A 21240-nucleotide genomic window follows, 5' to 3' on the forward strand; every position below is an offset into this window, starting at 1 on the left:
AAAATGATGCCCTCAGAAGCTTGAGAGTTTTTGCAAGATGGGTAACTTGGGAAAACAAAACTCTTATTTCACGTCTTAAAGCTTTCTTACCTCTTTTGCTACAGGTTTGCATGGTAAGTTAGAGACATTTTGTGGAGTCCTTGCCACGAAGTCTAGTTTTTGCCTGTGACTGAAGAGTTACATTTTGTTAAAATGCTTTGAATAGCCATTTGTTTGTCTTTTCTCTCTTCTTCCTTAGTGTTCTATGGTGGCAATGCTTGTGTTAACTTGCAAAGCTCAGGCTTGGTTTGTTTACTTGTCTTTTTCAGTTTCCTTAGAAACACAAAGGCTGATGGCTGCTGTGGTTTTAAATAAAAGTATATTCCTGAAGATGCCTCTTTCTCTTTTCCTGTTCTCCCTTTTCCTGGGCACATTCTTTGGCTGGGTTCTTTCCCATTTTATGCTAGTCAGGTCTTGCAGTACTGCACTTTTCTGTCTGAGGGTATGAAGAGACTTTCACTTAGGTCAGTTTGTTTCTTGCCTCTTTAAAGTCATTCATGCTTCTGTTTAAATGTTTCTGCATACCTTGTAAGTTTTGAATTTTCATTTCAAAATACACCTTGATGTTCATACATTATATTCTTCCACTTGCATATCAGACTCTTGAAATCTTTTGGTCAAACTTTGCAGAGATGCATGTTTTCAAGTAGAGATTGTATTTGTGTGGTGTATTTCATGTCTTTGCCTATTTATAGAAGTAGGTGTGAAGGTCTTGTTTCCATTTTTTTATAAAGGTTTTCCCCCACATTGTTTCAAAGGCTTTTATCTCACCTCAGAGAAACTTAAGTAGATATCAAAAATTCCATGGGTTCACACCCACTTTCTCTAAAGCTGTTTTTAGATTGCCTTTCAGATGTGTGAAGTTAAACCATCTTCCTCTTCGGAATTCTAAGCCTGTTTTCTTAATTGAATGCAATCTGATTCTACAGCTAATTGAAACTCCACAGAAAGTTTGAACAGATGCTTGGAATTTGGTCTTTATTTCTTTTTACTGGAGAAGTTACTTGTGTGAGATTCCTTCTGTGTCCTAATATGAGAGTTACCCCACCAAAGAGACACCTGCAATTTGGTGTGGAGTTCTTATTTATCAAAATTTCTGTAGTATTCTAATAGATATTCTGTAGGGAGGAATAGGTGACATTCTCTTTGTTCTTAGATCCTCTGAGTAAATTATTATCTTGGTGCATCCTTGAGGTGGTGCCAGTAAAGGTGCTATGCCAAAGCATGTAGCACATACAGCTCCTTAGAAATAACGTGAACTCTGTATCCTGTATTTTTTCCCTGGCCTCTTTTGATTATTACCTTTACCAGATAGCAGAGACCTTTGTACCTTGAGTGCAGAGGGATTCTGGACAGTGTTACCAGGACTTCTTTCTGGTGGATCCTTCTTACTCCCTGGATTTGGCCATGACATCTACTCAGGATAACAGCTGCCTCTGCTTTGGCAGTGACAAATCTGTGGAGCACAACATTCTTGCTCTTTGCTAATTCTTTTAAGTGTAATGCCCTGAGTGAATGTGTTTGGAACAGAACATGAGATTTGTCTCCACTCATGTGTCTTTGCACTCTGATTACCCAGGGGCAGAGGGCTTGGACAGCACTAGGAGCAAGCATTGGTCATCCTAAGCATTCCTGGTTTTACTGTGTCTTCCAAGTACCTTTCACTGTTTGCTTTCAATTCCTTCCACTACTTATCTGCTCTCTTTTTTCCTAAACTTCACTGACTTAATTTTCTTCATATTTGTAGTGCCTGGGGAGCAATGAGTCCAGCTAAGCCAGCAGCTACTCTGAATCTTCTGCCTTCTCAAGGCCATCATCTGTTTCTGAACATATTTTCCCCCACCCATCCCCTTTCTACAGAAAATTGTGCACTCTAAACTCTAAAGGTTTCATTATCCTAAATCTTTTCAAATTTACTTACTTGCTGTGAGGTGTTTCTGTCAAAATAAACAACAAAATGAATATACACCGTGAATTGCAAGTGTTGTGATGTGGGATAAAATCTTGTGCTGCTTCAGAAGGAAAAAGCAGAAGATAAAGGCCAGTTTCATGATAGTGTATTATTCAGAAAGATAGTGTTTTGGTGGTTCAAATGCTGAGAACTCTTTGTGTGTCTGTAAATTTGAATCAACATCTTGCAGAACAGATTTTGAATTTACTCACTGCTTGCTGATTTGAAAGTTAATAAAAGCTAACTGACATCAGATTTATTTTTCATTTCTATGTGCTCACCTCTTTTATTTCTTCACATTCATTGCAAATTTGAATGTTCAAAACCCATCCAGTTAATTTTAAATGTAAGACAGAACTTTGAGCTGTTTCCAATAATTTGTTTCCTGGTTCAGCTTTTACTACTCATCAGTGAAATGAGATCTCATATTTCTACAGTGCACAGGTGATCTAGACAAACATTGTTCTTTGTCACATCAGGTTGTTACACTGTTGTAATTGAAACATAGGAAACCCTAAAATCATGCAGCATCTCTCTGAAATTGGATTTAGCTATTATTTCTTTGTCCTATATTGCTTGCATATAGAAGAGGGATTGTATTGAGTTGGCGGTGAGACTGCTGAACTGTGCTACTTTGAAATTTTGTGGTTTTAAAGTCATGGGGATGCTCTGATGAAATGGAAGGGTAAAAATGGGCTTCAGTTTTAGCATGCAGAACTTAGTTTTGGGCAGACTTGGGTTTGTTAAAAGCCACAGAAGGTGTTAACAAAAAATCTTTATGATGTTGTTAAAATGTTGTTCCATGGTTTCTATGAAATAGGAATTGGTTTTTAGTCAAGAAGCTTCCAGACCGCAGTCCCTGTGCTAATGGTCAAATAGGAGTTTTACGAAGTGAGTTTTTAGTCATGGGCTTAGAATGTTCAGAAAAAGGACAATTCTGTTTTGCTGTAGTGTCATACTTAGGAGTTTCAAAGGGAGACTGGTCTGTGATGTGATTATAAAATGTTACTTAAATGATACTTGATGGGTTAAAGACCAAGCAAAGTGTACTTTGGGGGAGGGAGAGATTTCCACTTGTATTGTAAGGCTTTTGCTTGCATAGAAGTGATCATCTTTAATTGTTATGTGATTGGTTTTTATATTAGTGCATTATTACATTTAAGATATATCACACCCTACAGAGGTGACAGCTGTCCATTGTCGTAATTTTAGATGTTCTGTTCAAATTTCCCTTGTCTTTGTTATGGAAGATTAAATTACTAAAATAAGAAATTGCATTGCACCAAGATCAGTGCCATCAGATCAGTTACACAGAGATTTAAATCTAGTCTCTTATGGATGTGGCCTTAAGTGTTCTATTCTTATTTTTAGGATTCTCCTTTTACAAATGCAGGATTGGGATCTAACCTAAACCTTCTGGGTGAGATAGAATGTGATGCCAGTATAATGGATGGAAAGTCATTGAATTTTGGAGCTGTTGGAGCACTGAGTGGTATGTTCATTATGTATTATAAAGCTAACTGCTGATTTAAGTGCCAAGATCAATTTTGGGGTTGTTGTTACTGATTTTAAGGGGGACACATTGTAAATTCTGCTGTGTTTAAATAAATTTTGCTCCTTTAAAAAAGGGGGAGGCATTCCTGCTCCCTGAAATGCTGCTTTGTGTTAATTTCTTTGTGGAACAGGTTGTCTTATTAGTTCACTGATAATCCTTTGATGTAGCACAATTGTGTGATACCACACAGTATTCACAGTGGGACTCAGTTTGCTGAGATGAATTTGAAGAATGGTAATTTTGTAATAAAATGCAGTTGTTAAAAGGTATTACAAGTGTTTAAATTAGGTTTTTTATTTGTTTTTTTTTTTTTTTTTTTTTTTTTTTTTGCTCAGGCAATTTATTTGCATATGGGACTTGTTTAATATGAGAACTAATGTGTTTCTCTCTTTTTTTCTAGTTTTAAGTTTCACTGTAAAACAAATATAGATATCAAGTCCCAAAGAGGGATTGTTGAGGCTTCATTCTAAGTATGTGAACAGCCTTAGCTGTTCATACCACTATTGAACAGCTTTTCTGACAAGATTTGAAGTTTTGTTCTTTATCCTACAGTAGTTCTAAACTGTAGTAATAGCTTCCTCATGTAGATATAAATCTAAAATAAATAGTAAAATTAAGTGTTTCAAGCCTTGTTTGTTACAAAATGTATCCTTCCAACCATGGGGAAGGAGGAAATTGAGAATGAGAGACAGGTAAACCTGAGTCCTGTGATTTCTGTTCTGGCCAGATAGATCCAAATGAGAATTCCACCTGGAAAAATTAATGCTTATAAACATCTTTGACCCTTTGATACAATAGATTTTACATGAGATTTCTGTGGTAGGAGATCATTCCTCCTATTTCAATATGGTTTGTTCTTTCTTTTCAATAAAAAGTGGGAGAGGTGTTGACTGGAAGGATTTGTCACTACCAACAGCATGTGAAGGGAAAACCGAAAATGTTGTTGCTACATTGAAACATAAGGTGTCTCTTAATTACTTGACAAACCCTTGGAAATTAAAGGTATCTGAGAAATTAAAGGAATCCACTGCCAAAATGAACTCTATAGTGCTATGAGGGAAAATATTTTAATGTTTTTTTCCCTTTCTTTGCTAATTTTTCTTTTTTAGGAATCAAGAATCCAGTTTCGGTTGCAAATAGGTTGTTGTGTGAAGGGCAGAAGGGGAAACTCTCTGCTGGCAGAATTCCACCTTGGTAATTGCTTTGTTCTGCTTGACTTTCCTTTGGTCTTTCATCTCTACTGCATATATGCAATGTTTGAAGTTTTTATCTCACCCAGGAAGGCTGGTGCTCTTTTACATACCAGTGATAGTGTGTCTTTAAAAAGAAGATAAGCTTTGTTCTCTCATCTTGAGACTTCTTATGCACTGAGTGGAAAGAAGTATTAGATATAGATGGCAACATCATTTTGTGATAGTTTCTGTCTGTCTGATTATTTCCAGTTGTCATATTTAATGCTTATGTTTGTTACTGTAGCCTTTTGAAAAATACCCAAAAACATCAAGATTAAATGGAAATCTACTGCCATTGCCTCTACCTTTAACTAAAAGCAACAGTTTTTAATAACTATAGAAAAAAATCTCCTGTTTTACTGCCTTTGTGGCTTTGTGGAAATGTGCAGTGTTTAGTAATTTGCTCTTATTTTAAGGATAAATTTAATAGTATTTACAACAAAATGAAAACAAGCAGTCCCTAAAACTTAAATGGAAGAGGTAAGTATTAAACACAGAATAACTCCAAATATTACTGCCTCACTTTGGAAAGAATCCAAGACATGTGTCAGAGTTGATTGCTCTTAAAACATCTTATTTTCATTAGCAGTTTAAATTGACAGGTAGAGAACTTGAATAATTTATTCCTATTCATTGACTGCCATCATCAGTTGTCGTACCTGTGGCAGAATTTGCTGCCCTTTGCCAACTAGGCGTCAGTATTTGCAAAAGTATTAAACCAGCATTTATGTAGTTTAAAAAGATGTAAGTATTAGATTTACACATTTTACTTTCCTGACTGTATTGTTCTGTAAAGTCAGCCAAGTAGCCTATAGCTGGGTGGTGCAGTATTCCAATGGAAACAGTGAGGATTTCAGTGTTCTGTCATGTGCAAAAAAAGTTATAGATCACAAAAAGCCACCTTGAAATCAAACCATCAACAGGCAAATTTTGCATTTTAAATACTTTTCTTTAATGGATAAAGAACAGAGTAATTGTGGAGAGGTTTACTAAAGAATAGGAATTTTATGTTCAATAGCTGTTAGCTGCTCATTTCTTTAGCTGTCAGGAGAAAATGAGCTACATTAGAATGTGAAATGAGTGTGAAATGTGTTAATTTGGTGTTCCAGAAGTATTGCTGAAGTCAGCTACAGGAGCAAGCTCTTGCGATTGCTTTACTTGTATCATCGCTGTTGTATAGAATTATTGTAAGGAAGAGCACTTGGATGTTATGCTGTGACTTTATGACCTAGTTTATGATGCTACTATTTTAAAAATACTGAGTGGAAAAGGAACTATATCCTCTTGCCCCCAAGGGCAAGACTAAATCTTTTGAGGACTGTGCAGGATTAGCAGATGCTTTTAAAGGCAGGGTAGCTCAGATCTCAAGGTGAGAGATGAGCTGTCTTTGGAACCAAGGCATGCAGTTTATTGTGCAAATATTGTGCACTTGGGTTACCTGACTAATACTTTAATTTCCTCTTTTCCTCCTTCTAGATTTTGAATGCACATTTTATTATGGCAATTTTTTTACCCTGGGAACAGTCTATACTAGTGGGATATGATGGTTTAGGCTTTGGGCTTTCTGTGGTGGATGCTTCTATACACACAGGGTGTGCCAAGGTCAGAATGATAAATTTCATGTGCATTGAAGGTGATGGAATGGAGGATTTCATGTCTTGCCTTTCTGGCTGGGGTTGGCATGACACGTTGTTTTGGGACTGAAATGTATTCCTGCCAAAGCTGGGAATACTTAGAGTCAAATGAGAAGAGATCAACCATATTTTGGCATTCCTAGGAAGTGATTTTTAATTGTAAAGATCCACGATTTTCATCTTGGTTCTCATTGGCATGTAGTGTGTTGGGGAATCTTCCAGATACTGCTTGGCCTAAGAACCTGCTTAAAGAAACCTATGGAACAGACTGTTTCTATAGCATGATCTAAGCTAGCTTAATGTTTTCTGCCAAAAATGCTTGGCACGTGACCAAGCAGGAAAAATTGAGGAGCTGTGAGGTTAGTAAAAGTGGCATTAGGGAGTACTTTCACTATAAAAGAAGAGTGGGGATAGTTTGCTTGGCCTGTTTACCCCTGTGCAGCATTTTCATAGTGGCAGTTCAAAACCAATTCAAAGTGGTATATTTCTGATTTTCCATAGGAGAAGTTTCAATGAGTATGAATTAAGTTATTCAGAGATGGTAAGCTTTTTGGGATGGAGGGATCAGGTGCCTGAACTGATGTATCTAAAGTGCTGTAAATTGCTCTGTAGAGTGTGTCCTTCTGGATCAATCTCTTGTTGTGTTATTTAAAACACAGAATCCCACTATCTAAATAGAGTTTATAAAGTTTAGAGAAACCCTGAATGCATGGTGCAGTTGTTAAAACCTCTGAGGTCCTGACATCTTTCTGTCATACTTTATTCAGCTTGGTGTTGTCAGGACTTGCTCTGATGAAGGGACAGAAAATATTTAACTTGTAAATATTGCATAATCTCCTGTAAGATATTCCTGTTCCTTGTGTAACTTTTACAAAAGAAAGTACTTTTGTAATTGCATGGTTACAAACTGGATGAACCTTTGGAAGTGGTGTTTGAGCACAGAGTAATGGATTAGATGTTTTGTAGTAACAAGCTTGAAGATTTTCTGTTTGCTACTGTGAAACCTTGACCTAAGGAAAGAGGCTTCTTTACATCTGTCTGGTCTTAAATGTAAGATTTGCAGTACAGCACAAATGCACCTAAATATCTCCTTTCTTAGAACTCATTAGTAGTACTGCCATTAACTCCATGTTCATATCCCTTTCTCAGTAATAACTATATGGGAAAGAATTCCTTCTTAAGTTTCCCCTTGGGATATACAGAGATTTGTAGTTTCTGCACAGCTTTACCCTGTTTATGTACAGGATACAAACATTGTGTAACTAGTAGGGCAGTGCCTAGTCAGAGTTCCCAGGAGGAATGAAGACACACCACCTTTTATCCCTGCTCTGTATTTCTTAACAGTTTCTTCTTTGTAACACTGATTTCAGAGTGATTGCTACATTTTATGATAAGATGTTACAAAGTATATTTATTACCATGCAGATCACCTTGACCATCACCCAAACCTTCTGACATTTCTGTTTAGCTTGGAGCAGCCTGTTTCCCTACAGCCATATTAAATGGCCCTGTTTGGAGTGTTCAGCACCAGCATAATCATGTTTTTGGAGAAAATTGCCTAAAAAGACTATTTTAGAGGCCTTTACTTATATTTTCTATTAATATGGCCTAGTGTGCCTGGAACTGGGAAGCACGTTGAGCAGCACCTCCTTGCTGGGAGGGTGTTTTCTGTTCTGAGCCTGTAAGAACTACAGAGTACTTTGTCTGATATATTTGCATGAAAGATCTTTATGTCCTGTTTATGCAGACCCAGCTTTCAGAATAGCAGAGAATAAACTCATTCATCCTTTGTTTTTGTATTTGTTTTTCCCCTCCCTTTGGAAGGTTGTATTTTGAATTAGCCTGAAGGCTTTTGAAACTTGGGGTGGTTTTGACTGCTTTCTATAGTGCACTGGCTTTATTCCCTCTTCCCTCTCCCCCAATAAATCAAGCTTGGTGGTAGTTTTGTTTTTATGTGCAGACAACAAAGCATTGAGATCCTGATGCTGTTTGTCTTGTAAACAGTTTATTTCAACTTTTCTGTGGTTATGGTGTCCTTTAAAGATCCAAACTGAACAGCTTAAAAAAGGTGGATGATATGGAGCCTCAATTAGTTTTCTGCTCTGATTTAAAGACTCTTTGGAATTAAAACTGTATGTGTTCTGGGAGGGAAAGGAATCTAAGGATTAAGGAAATGTGAACAAACTAAAAGTCGCATCACATGAGTTAGGAGACACTCTTGAGTGCTTTTTTTCACTCTTCATGAAATATTAGTGACATTCTCTGGTACTAAGTTTTTAAAAAGGCAGCTGTGAAGCTGCTTGTAAAACACAGTATTTCTGACTGACCTATGCTTGAGTTACCATAAATCAACTCCCAGTGTTGAGTTTGTTCTCCCATTTAACCTTTCTCTCTGTGTAAATTATTTTATTGAAAAGTACTTATTTACTTCTGAAAAATAAACACCAAACCCACATTCTTTTAGAAAATGAAGAATACTACTAAATTAGGTTTGACTGCAGTTTGCATACCTTTTTATGGTAATATTGAAAGTTTTTTTTATGTTGTGTGTCAGTGCCAGGTTGTTTCTTGAGCACTAACTTATGTAACAGTAGATGCTTGAGTTCTACCAAAGTCCCCAATAACTTATCCTGCAGTATCTTGCAATGTTAACAATTCTTACCTGAAGCTGCACTAACAATGGTAAGAAATACGCATTTAACAATTCAAATTCTCGTTTAAATCAACCTTTTTTGAGACTTCAGTAAAGAAAGACTGGGCATACCTCTTGGATTGGTTAAATCATATAGAAGATAGAAAATAGCACCACAAAATACTATATAATGAAAGCTTGATGTTGGATATAGCACTCTTAAGAAAACTTTCAGCAGCATTAATGCCAACAAGTTTGCTATATCAGTAGTGTTCTCAGAAACTGAGAACTGCATAGCCCCAGGGACCAGTTTGTAACTGGAATAGCTTCTTTAGACTCATCTTCTTAACTCTGACATTTCAATTTGCTGAGAATTCTTAGTCTTTGCTTTTGGTCTCCATTAGGCAGTTATGTTATTCTTAACTTCATTGTCCAATTTGGAAATAAGATTGGAAGTAGTTGTCCTTTATTGTCTTGCACAGCAGCTTTATGAAAGTGTCTCATTTCTAGTTACTACATACACTTTTTTGGCAATAAGATTAATTTCTCTAAGGGGAAACAACATGAGGTTTGATTTTTCTTCTATCCCCAGAAGTTCCATGTGTGTGTATATTTTTTGTTCTTGTTTGTTGTCACAGCAGTGTGTACTGTCTCACTATGGTGTAAAGTGTTCAGTACTGACTAGAAAACAACTTCTCAGATGGCTGGAGTCTTTTTACAAGTCTATTTAAAATTTAGTGGGCTAATCTCATTTGCAAATGATTGATAAAACTCCATGAAATAGACCTTAATCCTTCTAAATAAAGTTAGTTTTTAGCTTGTTTTGCTTCACAAAATACTGCTTGGTATTCCTTTGGCGCTGACTGGCTTTACTGGAAATACCCTTCTCACCTTTCTCATCCCATGCTTTTGGTCTTCAGGATCTTGCTAAGTTGTTACAGACAGCAAGATTTGAGACAGCTCTGTCCTGTTTTAGCTGCAGTTGAAAGCTGATTTTGTATTGAATTTCAAATTTATTAGCACTTGGTTTTGTCCAGTAATAAATTTAATGTCAGAGCTGCATAATCGTTTAATGAAACTACATAAGCTTGCCAAATGTAATTAATAGCAGACAGTCCTGTGAAATATAGACAGCTTATGATTTAAAATTGACCAAACCAGGTAGAAAAAAATAATTGCAAGCAAAGGGGGATTTGTTATATGGTTTTGTTTAAACTCCCTCTTCTGTGTCTCCTAGCTTTTTAGTTGGTGAAGGAGCTTACAGATGGGCAGTTGATCACGGGATACCAGCATGTCCTCCAGGTATCATGGCTACAAGTGAGTAAACTGGTGGTGTCAGTAGGAAGAACAGGACAGAGTAACTTTAAATGGTGCCTCATCTTTTGAGGTTTGCATCATTTCATTGTTCTTAACGTTCAGCTAGCTTGTGGTGTTATGGTCTATAAGGGTTGTTTAAGTTTACTAATTTTCTGATAAGTATCTAAATAGAAAAAATTGTCAACTATTACTTTAGCTGCATTTTAGCAACATCTCATTTAAGTGATTCTAGGACTAAATCCAATGATGGACTTCTTTTTAACTAAAATGTAGGCTCTTTAAAAGCTCAGTCCTGCAAGTCTCCAGTTGTGATCCATCTTGGGTCCTAACAGCACCAACTAGCTGTGTATCAAAATTCAGCAGGTGCCAGTTTGTCTCTGAGATTGTGCAGTTACACCCATCTCTGGGTCTTTGTTCAGAACTTCTCTTGTCTAAAAAAGCTGTCAAAGTAATTTGTGTTTTATTTTAACCTGGGACTTCACCTAATCTGATAGAATAACCCAATCTGGAAAACAGACTTGAACTATACTGTATATTAACCCTATTTTTTTAGAAAAGCTTCTTGTCTTAAAAAAAGTGATTGTTATATTGATACATCATCTATGAACTAGGCTAAAAATGAATGCACTTACCCATGGAAAGGAGGATGTGGTTCTCTTCCTTCTCTTCTTCAGCCCTCTTCCCTTTTGCAAAGTGCCAAAACTACCAGTCTGTAGTTTGTTTTTGGTGAGAACATGCCCTTTGCTGCCTGTTGAGGTTATGCAGGAAAAAAATCAGAAATTAGTGTCCAAAGAAGGAGAACACAGAAGATTAGGAATGTTTATTTTATAGTAAACAATACTGCTCCTTCAAATACCTGACCCATCCCTAGATCAGAGGTTGAAACCCAGGGCTCCCATTATTTATTGGGCCTTTTATTGGATCTAATTTTAAATGTAGATAAATATGTAGCAACTGCAGCTCAGAATTGTTGATGCTCAGTGCTGAAGTGTAACCCCAGAAACAGTGGCAGTGTTTTATTTGATTGCACTGATTTTCGCATGTATTCATGACACATTTAATTTTGAACAGAAAGTTTTGATCTCTAGCTCCACATGACTGCAACTTTTGCTCTAGCTGCTTTCCAAAACAGCATTTGCAGAACTACTCTAGTGCTGAGTTGAGCAGAACACCTTTATTTCTGTGGCTCTAGAAAGAGTAAAATCACTAAATGCTTTAAAGTTTTTTTGGGGGGGAGGAAGGTTGCCTTTTTTTTTTTTTTTTTTTTTCTTTTTAGGGAAGCAGTTGCTACTTACATGCAGGAGATAGTTCACAAAGAAGGTGCCTTGATTAATTCTGTTTGCATGCACAGATTTCAAGTGTTTCTAGTACCAGTGTGTTTTGATTGTGACATTAATTGCCAGATGATACATCTGCTAGCTACAATGTACCCAAGTCAGAACAAATATGCACATTACAGTTTAAAAATAAGGATGGCCACTGCTAGTTTGGTTGGCTAATCCATACTATGAATTTATATTGGAAAAACATCAGAAAAATAATCCCAGCCAATGGATTTTCACAATCCTGCTCCAATAGACCACTACTTGCGTTTTGTCTCTGCAGTATATTCAGCATACTTCTATTTAGTAAAACAATTTGCAGTAAAGCAGTTGAAACAACCAGAACTGACAACTGAATTTTGCAGTGTAGTTATTAATGCTAGTACATCTGGGATTTTTTTCCCTTTGTAAAAAACAATGCAAGAGTAAACAAGAACCTGAAGAATCAGTTCCAGAAAATGTTACACTGATTGCTGTCCCAGTCTTTAGCTAAGTAAATCTTGTACTTCATTGACCTCTGGTCAGTGGGATTGGAAAATGGGATTGTTACAAGTGAAAAGAAATTGGCAACTCACAGGTAACATTTAAGAAGCCAAAATAAATTTATCCAATGTTACCATGGAAAGGAAAGTTAGATATGCTTAAGAAACAATCAAATAGATGTTGTTTCCAAGCAACCACAAAGAGATCTCATCTGAAGTCACCTGTTTTGTTAAATAATGTGCCAATCTTCAAAAAAAGAGAGACTTTTTTGATAGTGGTTGCTACCATTGCTTTGTCAAGTTTGCATGGAGAACTGGGGGTAAATTAAGTAAACATCACATATCTTCTGAATAGCTCTGTAAAAGAAAGAACTGCACTAATTGCCAAACATCAGGAAAATATCTTTAGTAACTTATTTTCAAAAAACCAAATCTCCTCCAAAAGCCTCTAATCCAAATTTAGATGTGTACTTGCAGTAAATATTGGCAGGGAGAACTGTGTGCATGTTTTGGCTTCTCTGTGCTGCACATGGAAAATATATTTTTGAAGTTGTCTTATTCTGTCTCCTTTTTCTTGGACCTGAGATGAGATGAGAATGTTCTAGCTGGTGTCAGTAAGGCTGGGGGATTGGTTTGCAAGGATGGAGCTTCCCTGGGATCAGTATCAAAGAAAGAGTCACAAACTGCTTTGTGGTCATACTCCAGAGTTCTCTCAGAACTATCAAAGTATCTAAGCACCAAACTGGAAGAATGTTCTAAACCATGTTACTTGCTGAATTACATCAAGGTTTTTTCAAGGCTCACATGCTTTGTCTTCTTTGGTTTGTCGAGTGTGTGAGGAAATGGGATTTCTACCATTTGTAGAAACCTGGTGACTTTGCAGTGTACAAAGTAGGTGCTTTTCAAAAAAACCAAACGCCTGAAATGTGATCTGTCTGTATTGCCCACAGTCTGCAAGGAATCTGGATTTGTTAATCCCTGCCCAAACTAGAGGCTGCCAGTACAGAGCCCATGCAGGCTTATCCCAGTGCTTTGTTGCCCTGTGCTAGAGAGACTGCTTTGACAGTGTAATCCAAGAGTTAAGGTGTGATTACAGTTTAGAAGTGCTGAATTACTGTACATTGGAGTCTCTTAAAATATCCAAAGTACACTTTAAATATGCAACGTAAGTTTGAGGTCCATCCTCAACTGCCAATATCTGTGCCTGCACTAGGAATAACCAAACCACTTCTATTTGAAGTTATCAACTCAGCCTATAATAGATGTAAATTATCTTTGACAAAGATAACATGGTGTAAGATAAGACAGCATCTTGCATTTGCTTGCAATGTTAAGTCTTCCAAGGGAAAGAGATGGAAGGCACCTCCTCATGCAGCAAACTTGTAACTCTGACCATGTGGAAGTGACTGTAAGCACCTCAGGGAATAATATAAGAACAAAAATATAATTTTCTTCTTATAAAAGAACAAAAATAGCAGCAGTGGATCCACATTACTTGTGAACTGCAGTTCAAGACTAGCCATAAAGAAGATGCTTAAGGAAGAATGTAAGAACAGAGCAAGTATTTGCTTTCCTTCCCCTGTCCCTTACATTATTCCAGACTCTAAATTCTGGATATTTTAGTGACTCCTGCATACATGGAAAGTAAACAGTGACCTTTTCTGACATGAAATGTTTGTTTCCTTTTGAACCCTCATTAGTTTCCAGCACCTGCAAAAACCTTTACAACTATGAGTTACCTCATTGTCATTATTTTGAGACTTGCTGAATAAAAACTGCTACTTCATTGTCAGAATCCTACTCAGAATCCTTCTTCAGTCAAATTCTCAAGTTACCTTGAATAACTTCATGTTATCAGTAAAATCACATCTTGTTCAATAGACTCAGGGCTACTATGGGTTGGTTTGAAATTCTACTTGTAACAACCATTTCTTTACTTGTACTTTATTTTTTTCAAACTGTATGCATGCATGGAATTTCCTGTTTTATCCTATGGCTGCTTGGATTCTTTAATGAGGGAGAGTCTTTTCTGGATGAGTGTAAGGCAGACTGTTCTAGTGACACTGTGTCTCCCTGACCACCAGTATTGCCTGCCTCTCCTCCAAAACCCCAAATCTCACTCCCAGTTCTCTCATTACTTCATTATTATTGTCACTTGGTGTATTGCTGGAACTGTGCTATGAATTTCAGGCAGTGGCTCAGGTCAGTGGCTCAGACCATGTTTCCTTTGTTTTTAAGGGGAGGGTGAAAGATTTGGAGATAAACTCAAGTGTTCTGGACCTTTGGTTAGGAAGCTTGGTAATCTGAATACATGATGTAAATCTTCCCTGGATTTGGAGACAGTAGGGTCACTTTTTGTTCTGAAATCTGAACAGCTGAGTGCAGCCAGGAGAATGGCTGTAAGTTACCCAGGAAAAAGATTGAGCCAAAGTGCCCAGAAGACACTTTGAATGAAAGTCTTCCAAGCTGCTTGATGAAAAACAAGAATTCTTGCAGGAGGCAGTAAGAAATGCTGTGTCCAGCAGCAGTTTACCCTGAGTTTGTGTTGTAAAGAGCAGATCTATAGAGTAGTGCTCTGAGAGATAGGTTATTTTTAAATATGCTTTTAAATGCCTTTTCCCCCCCCATTCATTTTTCTGTTTCTGTCAGAGTATGGCAACATGGAAGCTATCTCTAGTAGTCTTTTAGTCCCAACACAAGCCTAAGTGGTGTTAATCTGTCATTTAAAATAGCTTTGTTAAAAAGAAATTTTCATCTTCCTGTTTGAATTTGTCATTTATTTTAGCAACTGCTCAACAGAATTCTTCACAAGATCATTTGAATTTCTGTGGGTTAACTCATTTGTTAATATAGTCCTTTTTAATTCTCTTCTTCAATAGTTGCATTCTCTTTTAATAGGGAATAGAAAGATAAATTGCAGAAAGTTTCTGCCAGCTGACTCTAAGCACTGTCTGCCAGGGGGTGCTATATGATTGGTCAGAGCTCTATCTCTCCTTCAAAGATTTGAAAATATTCTTGGGGTTTTTGTAGTATTTTCAGTTTATAGTTTGATTTTAAGCAAGGATTGCTGAACACTTCCAGGTTGTGTAATATTTAGTTGCAGAATAATTTGTAATGTGTGTCATTGCGGGTTGGTATTTGGAGTTTGTGTTCCCAACTTGCTGTTCCACCACTGTAACCAGGAAGGTTTGAATATTGTCCTGAACTTGATTTGTCATTTAGTGGTGCTAAAAATATGTATTTCCTTCCTCTGTTTGAAAATGTAGTTATTCACATAGCCATTTTCCAAATTTTCAACCTTGCTGAAAATAAATAAGGGAATATATGTGGCTTATAAAAGCATGGGGATTTTAAGGAAACACGGACTTTGTAGTGAAAATGTTTTGCATTAACTTTGGGCAAGAAATTAATTGTATTCTGATAAACAGCCTGTCATCTGAGGGCCTGTTTAGGGTACATAAGGGCTAGGATTAACATCTAGATAGAGGTGTATCAATTGTACCAATATTAAACAAATGAAAAGGTGCCCTTAGTGTTATATTTAAGTCTGTATGTACAATTCAGTAGTTTCAAGGACTCCATGTGTAGGACAACTCTGCTTTTCATATGCCTGTGTTCTCTGAACCATTTCTAATGGGCTATGAAAGGTGACTAACTTCTGAAGAGCTGTGTAGAATGGGAAATACAGTTGTGTTTCATTTACTTAGTCATTGTATCGTTACCTAATAGAACTGCCAATATTTTTGAAAAACAGGAAATTTTTACCTGTACATAGTATAATAGTTAAAGGAGTTAAGGGAATGATCAGAGTACAGGATGTGGGTAAAGAATGTGGAAATCTTATGGCAAACAAGTGGCACAGATGAATCTCTTCATCATTAGCCAGAGACTAATAATCTCTTCCACTGACCTGCTTGCTGAAAATTACTTTCTCATCTCCTTGTTAGGTGCTGATAATGATGAAAAAAGCATGTAAAAAAGGTGTATTTGTTGTCTAGCAGTAATAGTTTGGGAGATGAATCTTGGGCTAATTAATTATGTAATGGAGATCCTGTGGCCTTTTCTCAGTGGGGTATCCAGGAACATCAGAACCTTTTGAACATCCACAGCAGTCTTAGCTTTGAACAAATGAACCTGTCAGACTTTTCTGCTGCACTTACAGCTAAATATTATCAAGTGCATGTTCTGATACCACATCCACTAATGCCAACCTCTCCTGCAGGCCTGTGGTGTTGAGCAGGAGCTTCTTCTGCTGTTCTGTGCTCAGCCACTGAACCTTGTCCCAGGCTAAGCCCCACTGAACCTTGTCCCAGGCCAACCCCCACACTTGTCTCAGCTCTGCTGTGACCAAATATTCCACCAGAGCTTCCCCTGTCTGGCACAGTTGCACCAAATTGCAGAGTCCATGTGGACTACTCATGTTGGTACCTTGGGTGCTGAAGGGAGAATGTGGATGATTAGGATGGTGTCTCCAGGTCCTTGAAGATTATTTGTTCCAGAAGAGCAGAGATGTGTGGTAAATGCTGTAAATGAGGTTGGATTTATTTATAATACTTTGGTACTGATGTGCTACAGTTGTCACTCATTGAGTCTTTAGTCTGGATGAGACCTGATAAAATGACTTTTAAACAAGAACAGTAATTTTGTAAGCTGTGGGGCTTTAAATTTTTTTTTCCTTCCTGTCCTAGCAGCTCAGAGGCAGTTCTATTTATGCCAGTAGGTGCATAAATGAGGGAGCAGAAGAGATGGGCTGGTTGTACTCCCAAGACTCAATTCTTCTAGGCATGATGTGGAGTGCCCATGCTGTTACTGGGTAGGGTATTAATTGCCAGGGATTTTATCTGAAAGTACATTTTTGAATTACATCTAAACTTTTAAGTTCTTGAGCGAAATCAAAGGACATTTTACTAAATACCTTTCCATAGATTTCAACAACAGTACCAACAACCACCACCAAAACTTCTTCAAGCTAATTCAGCTCCCTTACCCCTCTTCCTAGCTTTCTCCCCAGTCAGTAAGCTTTGCTTCTCTTGCTCTTCTCTTCCTCCTTGACCCAGGCAACATCAGGCTGATGTAGCTATATTGCATTTGTTTTAGGAAAACATTCCTGTCTTCATCACTGTGTTGTGACCCTTTCCTTTTCTCAAGCTTGGAATGCACTGTCTGGTTGGAGAAGGTGAGAGTGGTTTTTATACTGTCATTAAGGACAAATGAAATTTTGTAGTGTCCTTGCACCACAAAGTTGAGGTTTTGTTTTAGATTTAATGTGAATTATGAACTCAAATTGTGTGTAGGTGTTTTCTTTCTGTCTGTAGCACTTATTTGCAAAAAAAATTTTCTGTGGGTTGTTTTTCCATGTTGTGTGTGTTGTTAACCAAGCATGCTTGAATCCTGGATTGTATTTTAGTTCATGGAATGTTTTAATTTGATGTTTTAGTGTGTTCTTTGTCAAGGACCAAACTTTGAGAGTGTTTTCAGGAAACTCTGGTTTCATCTTTCATGTGTGTAGTTTGGAGCTCGCTTGTGTTCCTCAGTTTCTTTTGTCCCTAGCAGACCAAGATGAAGCAGTGAGAGTACTGTTCATTTTAAGGGCATTTGTAGTGGTTTTACATAGATAGAACATCACAAAGGCAGGAATAAACTGAGGGCAGGCAGCCTGTCACTTGCTTATTCTTTATTCCCTTATTCTGGGGAGAAAAAACCCCCTAAATTTAAGATTTAAATAAGAGTCAAGACTTCTTTTAAACTGAAGTTGGACATAAAACTATCAGAGGAAAAAATTGCCAGGTTTTGAGTTGTAACCTGGTCCTTTATTTCATGGCTATTTGGTCACTTTGGAGGTATTAGCTGGCTTGTCCTGCTAAGAGGAATTGATAATTACTGCTAGTAATTATTTTCCTTAAATAATGAAAGGCTGTTATTCATGAATCCTTGCTAAGACAAAACCTTCACCTTTGATGTAAAAATTAATCCTAATAACTATTTAGAAGTTCAATGTAGCCTGAGCACAAGAATTTCCCTTCTTTGGATGTCTGACTAGACTGACTTTCCCTCACAGGTATGCAAGGTATGAGATTTCATGGTAAACTGAACAAAACTGAAGAGTATGAATTAATACCTTATTTATTTAAACCTGAGATTGATCAAATAATGATGCAGAGGCCCAGAGGAGTTGTGAAATCTCCATTGTTGAAAATACTCAGAATCTGACAAATCCTTTTAAACTGGATTTGGGTTTTTTGGAGGTTGGACTGCACAACCTCCTAATATCTCTTCCAAGCTACATCATTAAGTGCTGCTAGAAAGGTGTCTTCATCTGTCTGTCTGACATGGCCCAAGAGATGTGTACCTTGTTCATAATGATGTTTTTTCTACCCCATATTTCTCAACTTACTGATATACCACTTTGAATTAACAATGCAGATGAGAAGTTAGTGTTAACATTCAGATCACTCAGAATAAATCTTTAGGTTTTTTCCTGTTTTGAAAAGACAAACTATCTTAAGGCACAGGGTAACCTCTGAAAATTAGTTGCTTAGCTAGACATTGCAGTCTTAAGTGAATGAAACATCTCTAAAGCTTGGAGAATTTTGTGTGTTGTGGAAAAATGGCAGGATAAATATGCTACCAAGGTGGAGATCCTGAGAGGCCGTATAGCAGCACTCTGTGCAGCTGGCAGGGCAGCTTGGAGCTAGTCCATGTGTTGTGTGCATTTGATGAGATTTTTGTGCCTGTGTTTGAGCTGCTGAAGATGCAAATACTGCAGGAGGTTTCAGGACGCTGCTGGCATTGGGCTCTGAGGTACAAGGAACCTGTTCAAGTTTGCATGTGTGGGCTCCTGCACCCTTTTGCCTCTGTAGGTCCATGTTTTTCTAGCTTGGCAGGAGGCAGTGACAGCAGCAGGTAACAGGTTTAGGCACATTTATCCTGCTTTTGAGGAATACCAAGGCCAGCACCATTCTTACTCACCCCAAATGGCTCTGCCCATAGGTATTTGCTGTGCTTGGTGAACTTGTGTCAACTTACAAGTTCTCCTGTTTAAAACTTCTCTTAAGAACAATCTGCTGGCTTAATTTCTTTTGGGGCACTTCTGTTTTCAAAGTTCTTGATCTGTGAGAGATTTTTAGTTTGTTTCTTCCTACTGCCAATTAGTATTTGACTAAAATGGTTCTTTGTCTGCTCCATCTTATCAAGTATTCAGGTTTTACCTCTTCATCCTCATTTCAAACATAGAAGTGTGTTGTCTGCATTAATCAGCCCTATATAGTAGAATGAATTACCTTCTTGGTGATGGCTGATTAATATGAGTTTACATCTTTAAAGAACTGGTATTCATTAGGTTTTTGGGGAGAAATGCCAGCTTTCTCACTACTTTCTGAGTTATATACTTGAACTAACTATAACTAGCCGTGTGTACATTAAGGTCCAGTTTTATATACTTTAAAACATGATTAAAAGAGAGTTCACTAGGTGAATTTGACACCTGTGTGGAGAAGTTTCAAAGTAAAATGCTCACTGTCTGTGTACTTTGTGAGAATTGTAAATGAAAGCTCTGGGTTCCATTGGCTCTGCAATATTGAGCTTATTACTAGACTTCATGTAACTGTTCCAGTCTTCTGAATAATAGTGTTGTAACTAGGTTCAGAATTTCATTTAAAATGAAGTTTATAGAAAAACCTGTGCTTTTTAGTTTCCATTGAATTTGTGACTTACTTGTATAAGTAAGATTCAAATTGCTCTGTTCTCCCAATAGCTTGATTTTGTGTGGTTAAACAAGTGACAAAAGACATTTTCTCCACACCTCTTTACATTTTACAGAGGATGTTAAAACAGCCTGGGGATGATATTGAGTCAAAACTAATTTAAACTAAATATGTCAATATCTGCAATTTGTTCATGAAATGAAACTTCTAAAATGGGAACATGTAATTTTGGTCTCTTAAGCATAACAGTTTTATTTTTTAGTCCACTTTAGAGAGCACTTCCTTTCTGAATGTAGGGCTTAGATGAGGAAAGTAGATGTTTGTCTTCTTGAGACCTAGGTGGTCTTTAGACTGTGTTGGATTATGGAGCATAAACTACTGCTAGACTTGTGTGTGGCTTGAAATATATGGGTAAACATACAGATATGTGATTAAGGTAATAAAATAGTAACCTAATTTCATGGCTATCAGAATGAGCTCACATGGTATCTATTTACTTGTCAGCAGTCAAAAACAATTTTAACACAAGGCACTTACTCTGTTCTCTTCTGTGCAGTGCTGCTTCATTGCCAAAGATATTTAGACCAGCTTCCATGTGTTCATGCTGTGTTTCTACCAGATATTTTACTCATCACTTTTGCTGAACAATACTAGAACTTTTAGGAAAAGATGTGAACAACTTGTACTGAAACTTGAATACTTAGTTTTTGGCTTTTTATTGATGCATTTTTGCATCAGTAAAGAAGTGGGGGATGTATCCTTCAAAATGTCAACTTATCAATATTTGCTTCAAATAAGTAAATTTTACTTAGTTACATGCTTTTGAACTATTTTTATAGGGTTTAGTTTAGCAGCTTTTAAGAGGAACAAGAGGAAGCTGGAGTTGGCCGAAAAGGTGGAAACAGATCTCATTCAACTAAAGAAAAGAAGACAATCAAATGAAAAGGTTAGCTCTTGTTTCAAATTCTTGTGTTGTCCTAAACTTACAGCTGACTGCTAATAAACTTCATGTCTTACAAGACTGATGTAGCCTCAGAAGCCTGTTCTCCTTGTCCATCCTAGTGTTTAGATGATATAATGAAAACTTAGTGCAGTTAATACTTTCTGCCTTGCTATTTGGAAACCAAACCCTCACTTTATATCTTGCTTGTGCTAAGAAAAATATTTTGCTCATTTTGAACTGGAAATACAACAAATGTAAATACAAACAGATAATTATTTACCAAAACATTTTCTTTAGCTTGGGATCTCTGTCACTGTTTCCCACTTTTTAATGTCTCCTGAGCACACTGCATTATGGAACTGGAATTGGTGAAATTTGAAATATCAGGTAGGTAAACATGTGCATCTGGCATTGACCCGGCCCATATTAC

At 37.1% G+C, this 21240-nt stretch overlaps 1 protein-coding gene across 2 annotated transcripts in view; it reads left to right on the forward strand.

The window, feature by feature from the left end:
- The window catches only part of TASP1 (taspase 1), a 79002-nt gene that overhangs the window by 11201 nt on the left and 46561 nt on the right, over window positions 1–21240 (forward strand). Inside the window, exons 5-8 of one of the 2 annotated variants that reach the window (XM_058021338.1) lie at window positions 3362–3482; window positions 4655–4739; window positions 10281–10360; window positions 20707–20813. In XM_058021338.1, coding sequence (XP_057877321.1) covers window positions 3362–3482; window positions 4655–4739; window positions 10281–10360; window positions 20707–20813 — 393 coding nt within the window. The remainder of the gene's footprint in view (window positions 1–3361; window positions 3483–4654; window positions 4740–10280; window positions 10361–20706; window positions 20814–21240) is intronic. The other variant, XM_058021339.1, reaches the window with a different exon arrangement.

This window comes from Melospiza georgiana, chromosome 3 (genome assembly GCF_028018845.1).
Source record: "Melospiza georgiana isolate bMelGeo1 chromosome 3, bMelGeo1.pri, whole genome shotgun sequence".
NCBI lineage: Eukaryota > Metazoa > Chordata > Aves > Passeriformes > Passerellidae > Melospiza > Melospiza georgiana.